Here is a 13,378-nt window from a genome sequence, read left to right on the forward strand (position 1 = left end):
GTGAGTTTATCGCCAAATTTTCCACCAATATCGCGCCGCAACCACCATATTCGCCAGATTTAGCTCCGTGTAACTTCTGGCTATTCTGGAAAATGACTTTAACAACTGTTTCGAGAATTGATAAAAACTGATTGTCGGTCAAGTTTGTACAATTTTACACTAGCAAAGAAGGAATAAGAATGCGCCAAGGAGTTTAGGACTAATATTCCACCTAAAATGAGGCAGCGTCATGCTTATGGCTCACACTTATTATTTAATTAATATGTAAATATGGGCATAATATTGCTACAACTCTGCTCAGACATCCATCTTGATTATTTAAAGGTGCTATCAATTACCGTTAGTTGATTATGAGAGTCTTGTGAACATTTTGCGATAAAATAAACAATAGGAAAAGACAAAAGACAATTTTTTTCTCTAAATTGATATTGTATTTTCTTATAAAAAAAACTTGTGAGCGATATAAGCATACTGGGAAAAATGTATTACTGCATCTTCAGAAGAAGGCAGAGCATTAATTTATAAAATTTATAAATCTGGGAAGGGCCTAGGTCTTTCTTAGTGACCAATGAAATCTGTTCTAATAAAACGAAAGCATTGGCTGACTTCGAAAGCATATTACTGCAAAGTATGAATACAGTTTGACTCCAGTATTTATGCATCATCGCCATGCAAAGCCATACAATAATGCAAAATGTTACGTTGTATAATTTGATGTTACACAGTGGCGTAGCTACAACTTCGGACGCCTGGGGCCAAGGATGTTCTGCCGCCCCCCCTTTATCTACCTACCTACAAGTTTCATCAGGTAGTTCGAAGAAAAGTGAATTTTTACAAAGTATCTTCGATATTAAGTTTATAAAATTTAGGAACTAGAAGCCACGCAAATTCTGAAGTTCCAAATTCTAACAATACGGTTTTTGAGGAAATTGATAGTAAATTTACAAGAAATCTTGTTAAAAGCCATTGAAAAAATCCATTTTCGCCCTATATCTTGAACACTTTTGACACAATTTGCAGGAATTTTTGCCCGAATTGCAGTTTTTAAATACCATTTTTGAAAATTTGGAGAAATAAAAGTATTTGTTACATTCAAAGCATAGGGTAACTGTGAGAGTGACACGTCGCTAGACAAAGGTAGAGAAGTGCATCTTCTTCTATCACTATTTTTAAGAAAGATATAAGCTAAAATATATAAGACAAATTCAAAGACTGAAGAGTATTCGAGTAAAAATTAATATTTTTCATTGTTATTCAGATTATTACATTGTGAGTGCACAACTCTTTATCTTTTATAATAAATTTTGTAAAAAAATTGTTGAAGTTTTTTTCAGAATATTAAAAAACAGCGAAGATCGTTTTGCTGCCCCAAGACGTTGCGCCCGGAGCGACGGCCCCCTTCGCCCGCCATAGCTACGCCACTGATGTTACAGACCACCTACTGCAAAGTTTACTTTCACAGCTGCTTTTTTCGAGCGTATAAAGATAAAACACGTTAAAATTAAAACCAAAAAAGTTTAATTATACGTAATTTGTTCCGTTTCATCGAAAATACAAGCACAACATCTTTTAAATACATATGTATATAGGAACATATATTATATTCTTGCCAACTTAACTACATTTTTTGTCATAATATCTGAATTCAATGTAAATTTAATATAAATTAATAAAACAATTAATTAGAAAAATATCGAAACGATTGCCTCATCGTTGTCAAATGTCAAGAAGGATGTGATGCGCGATTTTATCTGTCACTGCGCATCGAATCCCGGGTAAATGAGCCTCAAAACATTATTTAGTGTCACAAATATTTCGAATGATTTACAGAACATTATAATTTGTTCGTTACATTTCAACGAAGTCGAGTTTTTCGAAGTCAATTGACATTATTTATTAAAAGAAAGAAAAAATGTTAACTTTGGCTGCACCGAACCTAAATATAATGCTTTTCACTTGTGCAATTTTTATAGCATAAACGGTTATAAAAAGAGATTGTAGCGTTGAATTCTTCTTCTTCTTTACGGGTGTAGAAACCGCTGACGCGGTTATAGCCGAGTTAATAACAGCGTGCCAGTCGGAGATTCTAAGCAAAGCCAGGTCCTTCTTTCCACTGAACTGGTCCTTCTCAAAAATGCGAGTGGCCCAACGGTCGTCCTCTTCCTCTGCTTTTCAGCAAAAACTCGCAACGTCGAATACTTTCAGAGCTGACGTTATTGTTGGTGTTAATGCTGGTTCCAAGATAGACGAAATTATCTACAACTTCAAAGTTGGATTTGACTGTCTGTTGTTGGTGACGATGGTGTTCCAAGACGAAATTCGAAATACTTCGAAGAGAGCGACAGTGATGTGGACCCATGACAAGAGATGTTTCGTCTTGCCCTCGTTCACCATCAGACCCATTTCATCTCCGAGAGCGACGACCACCAGACCCATTTCCTTCATCAGCATACACCAACAGCTGTACATTCGTGGCGGGTCCCAAACCCAGCGTCTAACCCTGAGTTGGGGATGTTTCACCTTCTCACTTTAGCTCGCTTTCAAACGGATGTTCTTAGGCTACTCAGGGGATACTTGGTCATAGACCGGAAGTCGTGAGCTGCTTGAGCCATATGTAAAAGAATCTTTTCTGGCCAATCCCAGTGAATGACGATCAGAAAACTTTCCCTACTGGCGTGAACTTCTACACATGACTCCATGCCAAATTTCGAGAAGACAACTTATCAAAAAAAAAAGATTTCCAATGCAAGGACTTGACTTTGGTCGGTCTGTTTGTATGGCAGTATGTCTTACAGTGGTCCGACATCCGCGGTTCCAACAAATCGGCAGCTTCTTGTGGAGAAAAGGACGTAACCGAGTGTTAAAAATTTCGGGAAAAGCTTAACATACTTTGTTCAGGGTATGATAATATACATATTCCGCTATTGATGAAAAATATTTTCTTTACCTGGTTTGGAAACTAAGTAAATTCAGCTTTTTCTGGTGGCAATATTGCAATTCCGACATGTTTATCATTATAATTGATGTAATGCACCATTCTATTACAAACCATAGATAAATAAATTTTTAAATATGTATGAATGTATGTAAAGCGTATTACTCAAAACCTAGGCACGGTGTACTCGCCAGTAAAATTGACTCTTTGACCTCTGGCTTGTGCAGACAGCATGACAAAAGCCATTCATAACTTTTATAAAACAAATTAAATTCAGCAACAATATTTAAAAATCCACACTTCCATAGAAAATGCACAGATACATATGTATGTTTGTTGTGTGTGAAAATTAGAAAGGAAGTCTATCGTAATGGAAAAGGGTCCAAAACGTAATGAAAATATCAAAAATGTAGTTACTTGCAGACACACTTTTATTAATGTGACCTGATTAAACCGAAGAAATAGAGTTTCTTAATAATCTTTTGCTCATGATCAGAAGCATATACTGTTTACGTTGGCATAGTAAAGGATGCGAATTCCAATAAACAATATACAACCCAAATAGCCGAAAAATAGATGAATAACAGCTGTGCAACCACAAAAAGAGCAAATGGCAGAAATTGAAATACTTGAAGAATCTTACTGCCAGATTTGTGCTTCAATTGTATATACATATATATATAATGTATATGTATGTATGCATGTCAATTGTGTACACATAAATACTTACAGTAAAATATATTCGATTTGTGGTATGATTAATAAACCGACTCGTAAGAAGAATACCTGCCTTCCACAAAATCGACGAAACAATCTCTAGATAAATTTTAATTACTGCTAGACTGAGGGATAATCGGCACACACATTTGCATGCGCTTCTACATACTATATGATTTATGGATAGCAGATCTGTATAAATTTGGCAATCGAAATCCGTCTGTTTCTTTTTTAACAAATACAATGAAATTAATGCACTTTATTAAAACCAACCTAACCGCACCAGACATAATTTTTTTTTAATTTTTAGAATTTGATAACAATAACAAAGTATTTAGTAGTCATTAGTTCCAAGTGTGGCAATACGGCAATACGGTAAGCCTTCGGTGAAAATTCAGTATGTTGCGTTGCCTTCTTGCAGTCACGAATCACTGTAAAAAAAAACTAAGTTTCACCAAAAAAATGAGTATTTTCACAATAAGAACAAAACTGATTTTTCATTAAAATTCATTACCGTTTCAAGTATCTGTAAACCGAAAAAACCGGCCAGCGGTTTGCATCTAACGGAAAAGGTTTTCCTAGTTTTTTCATTCCTTTTTTTGTTTTGTATAAACAATCTTCAAGTCGAATAAGAAGAAACTTAAATGAATATAAATTTTTTTCTTTCCGCAATCAATTCGCGAGAATTATTTTTCTTTTTTTACAAATTAACAAGTTCAATTCGATTTTCTTGAGGTGTCACGACGTGGCGTGAAATTAGAAAAAAACAAGTAAGGAAGGGCTAAGTTCGGGTGTCACCGAACATTTTATACTCTCGCATGATAAAGTGATAATCGAGATTTCATTATCAGTCATTTACATATTTTTCAAATACCGTATTTGTGTAAAGTTTTATTCCGCTATCATCATTGGTTCCTAATGTATATAGTATTATACAGAGAAGGCATCAAATGGAATTCAAAATAGCGTTATATTGGAAGAAGGCGTGGTTGTGAACCGATTTCACCCATATTTCGTACATGTCATCAGGGTGTTAAGAAAATATTATATACCAAATTTCATTGAAATCGGTCTAGTAGTTCCTGAGATATGGTTTTTGGTCCATAAGTGGGCGACGCCGCGCCCATTTTCAATTTAAAAAAAACCTAGATGCAGCTTCCTTCTGCCATTTCTTCCGCAAAATTTAGTGTTTCTGACGTTTTTTGTTAGTCGGTTAACGCACTTTTAGTGATTTTCAACATAACCTTTGTATGGGAGGTGGGCGTGGTTATTATGCGATGTCTTCCATTTTTGAACTGTATATGGAAATGCCTGAAGGAAACGACTCTATAGAGTTTGGTTGACATAGCTATAGTAGTTTCCGAGATATGTACAAAAAACTTAGTAGGGGGCGGGGCCACGCCCACTTTTCCAAAAAAATTACGTCCACATATGCCCCTCCCTAATGCGATCCTTTGTGCCAAATTTCACTTTAATATCTTTTTTTATGGCTTAGTTATGACACTTTATAGGTTTTCGGTTTTCGCCATTTTGTGGGCGTGGCAGTGGGCCGATTTTGCCCATCTTCGAACTTAACCTTCTTATGAAGCCAAAAGATACGTGTACCAAGTTTCATCATGATATCTCATTTTTTACTCAAATTACAGCTTGCACAGACGGACGGACAGACAGACATCCGGATTTCAACTCTACTCGTCGCCCTGATCACTTTGGTATATACATATAACCCTATATCTGTATTCGTCATGAATGTATTTATTTATAAAAGACCCGACCGATTAGTTAATCTCAACATTAAAAAAAATCGTGGAAATATGAGATTTTTCGTAGGGTCACACTGAGACGATCCCTTAAGGCTATATTTTTGAGCAATTTTATAAATATGTGACTTAAACACTAAACGACATATTCGGAATAAGGCATGTTATAACAGAGAAGGTTATTACATGTAGTATGTAGGAGGGGGGGTAGTTCGTAGATTAATTTCCATGAAAAATTAGTCGATTTTCGTAAATTTTTTTAAAAGAAAGTCCTCAATAGAATGTTTTCAAGTTCTTTGGACATAATAAGGCATATTTTCAGGTGTATTTTAAGATTTTTTTTTTACAAAAATTCCGGTCGAATGAGTAGCTGAAACAAAATAAATTCAAAAAGCGTTATAAGCCTAAAAATATTTCCTATACAATGACCTACGATTTTTGAAAGATATCAAAAATTAAAAAATGGCGTAGTTCTGAAAAAAAAAATTGATTTTTTTGGTAAAAAAATGTTCGTTTTTTAAAGCCAAATTGACAATTTTCAACCAATCAAAAAGATCGTACGTCATTGTATAGTAAATTTATTCAACATTATTCAGTTTTAATTTGATTGAGTTGAGCGGTCAATGTCTAGTTGATTTATGATGTCAGCAAATTTGAAAAATGTTGTTTCGAGAAAAACGCGTTTAAAGTTTTATAAACCTGCGAGAACGCTGACATTCAAAAACTATTCAAGATGCGACCTTGTTGATTTCATAGGATAGTTTTGGAAATATAAGCTATCGAAAAAAAAACAAATTTTTTTGAAAATGTCACACTGGTATAGCCGCTTAAACGTTCAGTTTATTTTGCTAAGATGACCATTGACTATTAACATGCCACGTACCCATAAAATGTTTACGGAGTTTTCAAAATACATATGTACTTATATGGAGTAAAGTTAGCTAGATGTTAGAAAATTGTATTAGATAACCCGAATTTTTAAATTTTAAATTTTAGGCAGAAAGATACATGAATGCTGCTGTACTCATGTATTTTGGGTTTCGAGGTGTTTAACAGAAAATCTAAATGCCGGTAGAATGTTAAAATACTGAAGTCAGCTAAAATGCTTTACGTCAAAAATAATAATGATTGGATACTAGAAAAATACAAGAGTCCAAAACATACATAGAAACAGACTCTTTGCAAATGGACTCATCAGACGCCAACCAAATGAAAAATGTTTGGGCTTTAATGAAAGCCACAATATCAGGAAAACATTTGATACCAACAAAAGTGTTCATTCGGCTACTTCAACATACCAGGATGTCTCTTCCAGTGGAATGTGCCAAAAATTTAGTTGCAAGTTGTTAACAAAGATACGTAGATTGGCTTTTATATTTCGGGATTAGGCAACCCTGGAGTTGCAATCTGGCAACTCATAATTTTGTCGTAGTTTGAAATACTCAGAACGTTTTGACAGCGCTATTTGTACAGTTTGTTTATAGTTACTTAAAATATTCATCTCGGCCAAAAAATGTAATTAAATCACGAACATTTTTGCGCGATAATATTTTAAACTTTCGCCGTGGATTAACTCATGCAGAGTGCATAGATAAACTTAATTAAATGTTGGACGATTAAGCTCCATCGAGGACCAGTGTTTATCGATGATAGATCACTTCAAGACGAATTTCGTGAAGGTCGTCCAAAATCAGTTTTTGCTCCGAAAAGTATTGATGCAAACTGTTATTGCAAGATCGTCATGTCATGTCATCTATCGTGGCATTAAGACAACTATAGGCCTTAGTGGGACTAGCACAGTTTCAATATTGCATGAACATTTGAAAGTAAACAAATTTGTTCACGTTGGATCCCACACAATTCGTAAATGGTTTCCCACCAAATTATTGCCTTTTTTTTGGAAAAACTGGACGTGTCAGAACGCATACGCTGGAGATAACTCAATCAGATTGGTGACAAGTGGTTCAAACGCATGCAAACTGTATAGTTCTTAATGGAGACCATTTAAAAAAAAAAATTAAGCCATTTTCGATGATTAACATTTGTTTTTCTCTAATTCCGAAATATAAAAGGCAACCATCGTATTATAAATTCAACAACAATTTCTCCTAATCGCTTAATATTTAAAATGTTGAGAAAAAATTGGCTAATTTAAATCTTATGTATTCCAAGTATTGAAAGGACATCCTTACTTACAATTGGTCTACAATAATTTATAAGTTACATATGTATGTGTAAGGCATGTGCTTGTTTTATACTATTTTTGTTCAAATGAAGACATTTGCAGGAAATGTTCCTATAACTTTTAACTTATTACGACAAAATCGTTTTGCGAAATCAAAACACTATTGACAACAATTGAAAACCATTCATATACATATACACTTTACACCATTATTCACATAATAAACTATTAAATACAGTGAAAATTTTATTTACGAATAAAGGCGAAAACGTTTATGACAGCATAAGAATCCAAAGGAATGAGATTTAATTTTGAATATGTTCATACTTAATTTTGAATATGTTCATACAAATAAATTTCGTTGGAAAAAATAACGGACTTAAGGCTGCTTTCTCAATGTCTGGTTACCAGCCTTTCTGTCCAGTTAACAGACTTGTCCGCTTAATCGATTGTACTTAATAAACATCAACAATGTGCATGGTTAATAGAGCTTTCCTTGTATTTTTTATTTATAGATTGTTTTTATTATCTTATCTTCTAAGTTGATTCAAACTGGACACAGTGCACTAAATTTTGTTAAAATCGGTTCAGTAGTTTAAGAGTCCATCGCGGACGAACAACGTGACACGTAATTTTTATATATAAAGATTACAGATATTTAATTACTCCATGTTAAAGAACAATTATAGTCGAATATATTGCAAACCTATTTTCGGTTTATAATCGTCTAAATGCCTGATATTCTTTACACTTTAGAAGATTACTTAAGACTGAAAAAGTGTATCCTACGAATTATAGAACTTGTCGAACATTGTTGACTGTCTTGCTGAATTATGTATGGTTATGGCAACAAACTGAATCCAACGGATGCATCACCCGGATCGGATTGAGTTTAGAAACTCTTTCGTTGCATAACATATATATACACCACTAGACGTATTACCTTTTACATCATTCCTGAGGAGTCACTACACAAACGCAACGAGGAACGCACTTCGACATGTGAAAATTGAAGAAAAAACTCGAAGATTCAGAACTGTCATTCTGGTCTAAATGCGTTTCGTAATACTTTCTGTATAAGTGGTATAATTATCAGCATTCACACATGACCTGAAAATGACAACATTCAAATCTCGTACAACTTATTTGGACGCGTTCGAAATGATGTCACCAAACAAGAGCATCGCATTGTCAGAATTAAAAATGTGCAGGCAAGTGCATTGCTCAATAAAAAGCGACGATTATGAGCGTAAACACACGCCGAAAGTAAAAAGTACTACGCGCACTTGTGCCACAAAAAACGGCTTTACGTAAAATTAAAATTTGAGAACAAACAATCACAACTGTGGAATTCTAAAATTTGGCGGACTTAGTAAAGCAACAATAAGACAAATAGAATTGTCTCAGCCCGAGATTTGCCAGCCAAATAGTAAAATTTTAGTTTTTAGCTGGTGTAATTTTTCTCCTAGTTCCTGAAGCAAATTGCGTTACGCACGAAATTTCACACCAACAAAAATAGAAAAATTTTAGAATTCGAAATTTGTCACATGCAATTCGCGCAAAAAGAACAGATGAAAGCTACAGGCGTCACAGTGAAATTTCGAAAATACTCGCATTTATGCAATTTATGAATAAGCAAAAGCAAACATGAGTGTAAGGGGATAACGGTTGAAATGAAAGCAACGCATAACGAACGTCCTTGAACTTGCCAGCCACCATAAACAACTTCCTTCCTTTAAATAGGGAGGCCGCCGTAAACGACACTATGTAGATACATATGTATGTATGTAAGCAGCCATGGCAACAAACAAACAAAAAGGAAGATATCGGAAATATACATATAAAATCTATGAAAAAGCTTCGACACAAATTTCGTGAGCTAGTTACAATTAATTGCAAAAAAGTATGTTATATACATATTTGCAAACCGAAGATCTGTCGTACGCTAAGGACATGCCACCGGTATTTGTCTTAAGGCGCAGATTTCACTTTCATTTCTTTCGTTTAACTTCGAAATGTCGGTGAATGCTCTCAAAAACAATATAAAAGATAACGGGACTGGGAATGCGACTTTTTCCTCCATATGTGTGGTACAGTTTGAGTGATAATATGAGGCAAGCATGCGAAATGAATTAAAGTTGAGCGAATTTCAAACGATAAGCATACAAAAGTCGATTTAAAGTGTATATACATACATACATATGCATACGAGGTTTGTACAAAAAGTATCGCGAATTTTGAATCGAATCGAGAGCTATGTATGTGTTTTCTTTTTTGGTTGTTTTTTGCGCTATCTTGGGACTCATATCCCTTGCTTACGCTGATCGGCCATTTTGAATGTTTAGTAAATTTTTGACAGCGGTTTCGCTTGGGGACATCTTGGTTCGGACATCTTGGTTCGCCAGGAGGCATACCCTGGACAAAAGCAACGTTTATGGTTGCTACAAAATGTTCTCAAAGGGTCGAGCAGAAGTGATCGATGAAGAGCCGGATGAACAACAACAACCACTATAGGATGAATTTATAAAATGACAAAGGGGTGGTCTAGGAGGCATTATTATAATAACTCTCGTTCAAAAATTTACTAACATTTTATTCTTGCAACATGATGCTACAGAGCAGTTACACATAACGGGGTTTTGTATCACCTAAAACCAATCGAAAGAGATATAGATATATATATACACATAAAAGCGATCAGAATGACGAGGCGAGTTGAAATCGGGATGTATGTCTGTCTGCCCGTCTGCCTGTGCACGGTGTAAATTTAATAAAAATTGATTATAGGTTGTCAAAAAAGTCTTGCGGTATTTTCCCTAGTTGGCGCTGAAAGCGCGTAGTTCTAGTTTTATTCGTCGCATCGGGTCATGCTATACCTTCTTGGAAAGAGTTATAGCGTCGCAAACATGGAGCAAAATAAAGAGAAAATACGGCATATTTTACAATATTTTACTACGATAAAGGCAAGAATGCATCTGAGGCCGCCAATAAAATTTGTGCAGCTTATGGACCCGATACATTTTCCATTTCCACCACACAACGATGGTTTCAACGTTTTCGTTCTGGTGTAGAGGTGGTCGAAGATGAGCCATGCTCCGAAAGGCCTGTCGTCGAAAATTGCGATAAAATCGCTGAATTGGTCGAAAGAGACCGGCATAGTAGCAGCCGTAGCATCGGTCAAGAGCTGGGCATGAGTCATCAAAAATTCATTTCAATTTCAAAAAAAAAAAAAAAAATACCGCAAGACTTTTTTGACAGCCCGTTATATCGAAATGGAACTTGGTACACGTGTTCCTTGGCAAAAAATGAAGACATATCTCGGGCCTTCCTCGATCGATTTAAACCAAATTGTATATATCATTCTTCTGTGTTAATGTGTGAAATCGGGCTTCACCCAAGCCTACTTCTCATATAACACAATTTTAAACTCCATCTCATTTTTTTACTTTCCAGTATGCAAATCAACCGCCAATTAATGTATCAGGATAAAACTTTGCCCGAATAGTGCGCTTTAAGTAGGCCACCTTATGACCAATAATTGGCAAAAACGGACTATTGGTCTTCAAGCACCCAAATACCGAATATGTGAACTCCCATACCTACAGTTGACCATTGACCGAAAATATTGGTAAAATTGTAAGATTATTATTATTATATCGATTATTTTACGAGAAAACTCGATTTTCGAGTAGAATCGGAATCGAGTTTACCATCCCTACTGGCAGCCATAGCGTGCACATATAATAACCTCCGTACAATAACCACCACAAAAAAATGGATTTTTTTTCCATGTAATTTATATGGAAAACAGAAAATTTGAAAGAGGCACCTCTTAATATTAATACTATTAAGAGCTCATCTTTGAGTGACTTTTTTTTACACATTTCGAAAGTTTTGAGCCTGTTTTTCAGTTGAAAGAAAAGGTTGCCTCAAAATGCCACACCTTAATGTACATACATATAGTATAAGCTAATTGAAATTCAGGGGTATCCTTTTCCGATAATACTATGAATGTGTGTCAAAATATGGTGAGTTGAGTCAATACTTCCCTTAGCCCCCATATATGTACGTAATATAAAAATTTTCGAAGTTCGGGATGACTTTATATCGCATATATCGGTCAATATACATATAACAAAATTGAGAGAGCGTGTTTTTCTAATACCGGTTCATATTTATGTTTAAAATCGCTTGAAATCTTGCCATAAATCACATATAACTAACAAACCTTATGTACCTGAAGATATTACCGTGACTTTAATCCATGCAAGTTGCAAGAGTATGGTTATATCCGAACTTAGCCCAGATTAAAATTTAAATCTGTTTAAACAAATATGCATAGATACAGTAATACAGTGAAAGTACGAGGTGGGACTGATAATACAGTATTTGGTGTTTTTGTTTTCTCTTTGTAATGATAGTGTTTGAATATTTAGAAAAAATTTTTACGATATTGGTAAGTAGTTAGGATTTAAACAAGGTCTACTTAAATTGACTATTCGAACAAAATCACGGCGACGATGACAATTGTAAGCACAACTAAATCCCGAAAAATAGCGCCAGAATTTCAAACCGCTATTTATGCGTCAATTTGGTTCACGTTCGAGATATACTTTCTGTGAAAACCTTTCACCACGTTTTTAAATTCCGACTCGACACGAGAATTTAGCTGCGAGAAATCCAAACAGCGTCATTCGAAGCAAGTTTAGTCTAAGGAAGTGTTAACCTGAATTTTAAAATATAAAAGCTTTAAATTCTAATCTATCAACTATCATAAAAATATATACAAATTAAAAAAAAAACAGAAATACATTGACACATATTAAACGATATGCTCAATGAATATAAATCACTATACATTTCACTGTACATTTATTATTGATATTAGGTAATAAGCCTCCATAGGAAAGTTATACAAAACTACGAAATTGTATAAACTCTTTAGCAAATTATACATATGTATATGCATATATCTACACATTGGGAACTCACATGTATTTTTGGCATTTTAACGGTACACGCATGTGATGAATTTATATCTCATATTATAATAATTATTTTTATATTAATTAAGCTCTTCTGGTCTTCTATTCACTTGCATGCGCTGTAATTTCCGCAATTAATTAATTGATGAAGCTAAACCAACCAAATTAAAACAACTTATAAAAACTTCCTCTTAATTAATTTCAGTTTAATCGCTTTCTTTGTGAATTGCGTTTTTTTTTTGTTTTTTGCGAAGCGGTCTTCTCTTTTTGTAATCTACTGCAATTGCTCCCGTCGTCGCCGCTGCTCGTCAAGTCACCAGAAGGTACTACACGATAAGCGAACGCACCAACGACCACCACCAGCCAAAGCGCGACCGTCGAAAGCGAATGTTTTATTATAAATAAACACACGAGTTGCACCTATTCAGCACCACCGACATCAACAATAACAGCAGCGGCAGCAGCAACATCATAAACTATACTGTCGTGTTGCTCAGGCCCCAAACGTTTCTAAGGCGCACATTGAAATTTTGCAAGTAGCTGAAGACCGTAGTGAAGAAGCGAGGCGTTGTGGCACCCAATGCGGCGCAGACTGTCGGAAAAGCTGAGCGAGCGCGGCCGCCGATATCGCTGTGAGCGGCACGACAGCCAATGGATTGTTGATAGCGGCGCGGCCGTTGCTCAGCGCTGTGGTAAATTTATATTTATGTTCCATTTGGTTTGTCTATCAAAATGACTCCTTGACTTTGTAGCCGCAGGTTGTAAGCTGTAAGCGTTGCGCTGTGAGTGGCAGTCG

General features: G+C 35.2%; 1 protein-coding gene across 11 annotated transcripts in view; it reads right to left on the reverse strand.

Moving 5' to 3' along the window:
* The window catches only part of LOC120777944 (pericentrin), a 64,800-nt gene that overhangs the window by 50,456 nt on the left and 966 nt on the right, over positions 1-13,378 (reverse strand). Inside the window, exon 1 of one of the 11 annotated variants that reach the window (XM_040109548.1) lies at positions 12,590-13,079. The exons of the other annotated variants lie outside the window; for them this stretch is intronic. Within the exon in view, the coding sequence (XP_039965482.1) occupies positions 12,590-12,604 (15 nt within the window). The 5' untranslated portion in view covers positions 12,605-13,079. Of the gene's footprint in view, positions 1-12,589; positions 13,080-13,378 lie in introns of those variants that run through there. 11 annotated transcript variants of the gene reach the window in all.

The sequence above is a fragment of the Bactrocera tryoni genome, chromosome 5 (assembly GCF_016617805.1).
Source record: "Bactrocera tryoni isolate S06 chromosome 5, CSIRO_BtryS06_freeze2, whole genome shotgun sequence".
Taxonomy (NCBI): domain Eukaryota; kingdom Metazoa; phylum Arthropoda; class Insecta; order Diptera; family Tephritidae; genus Bactrocera; species Bactrocera tryoni.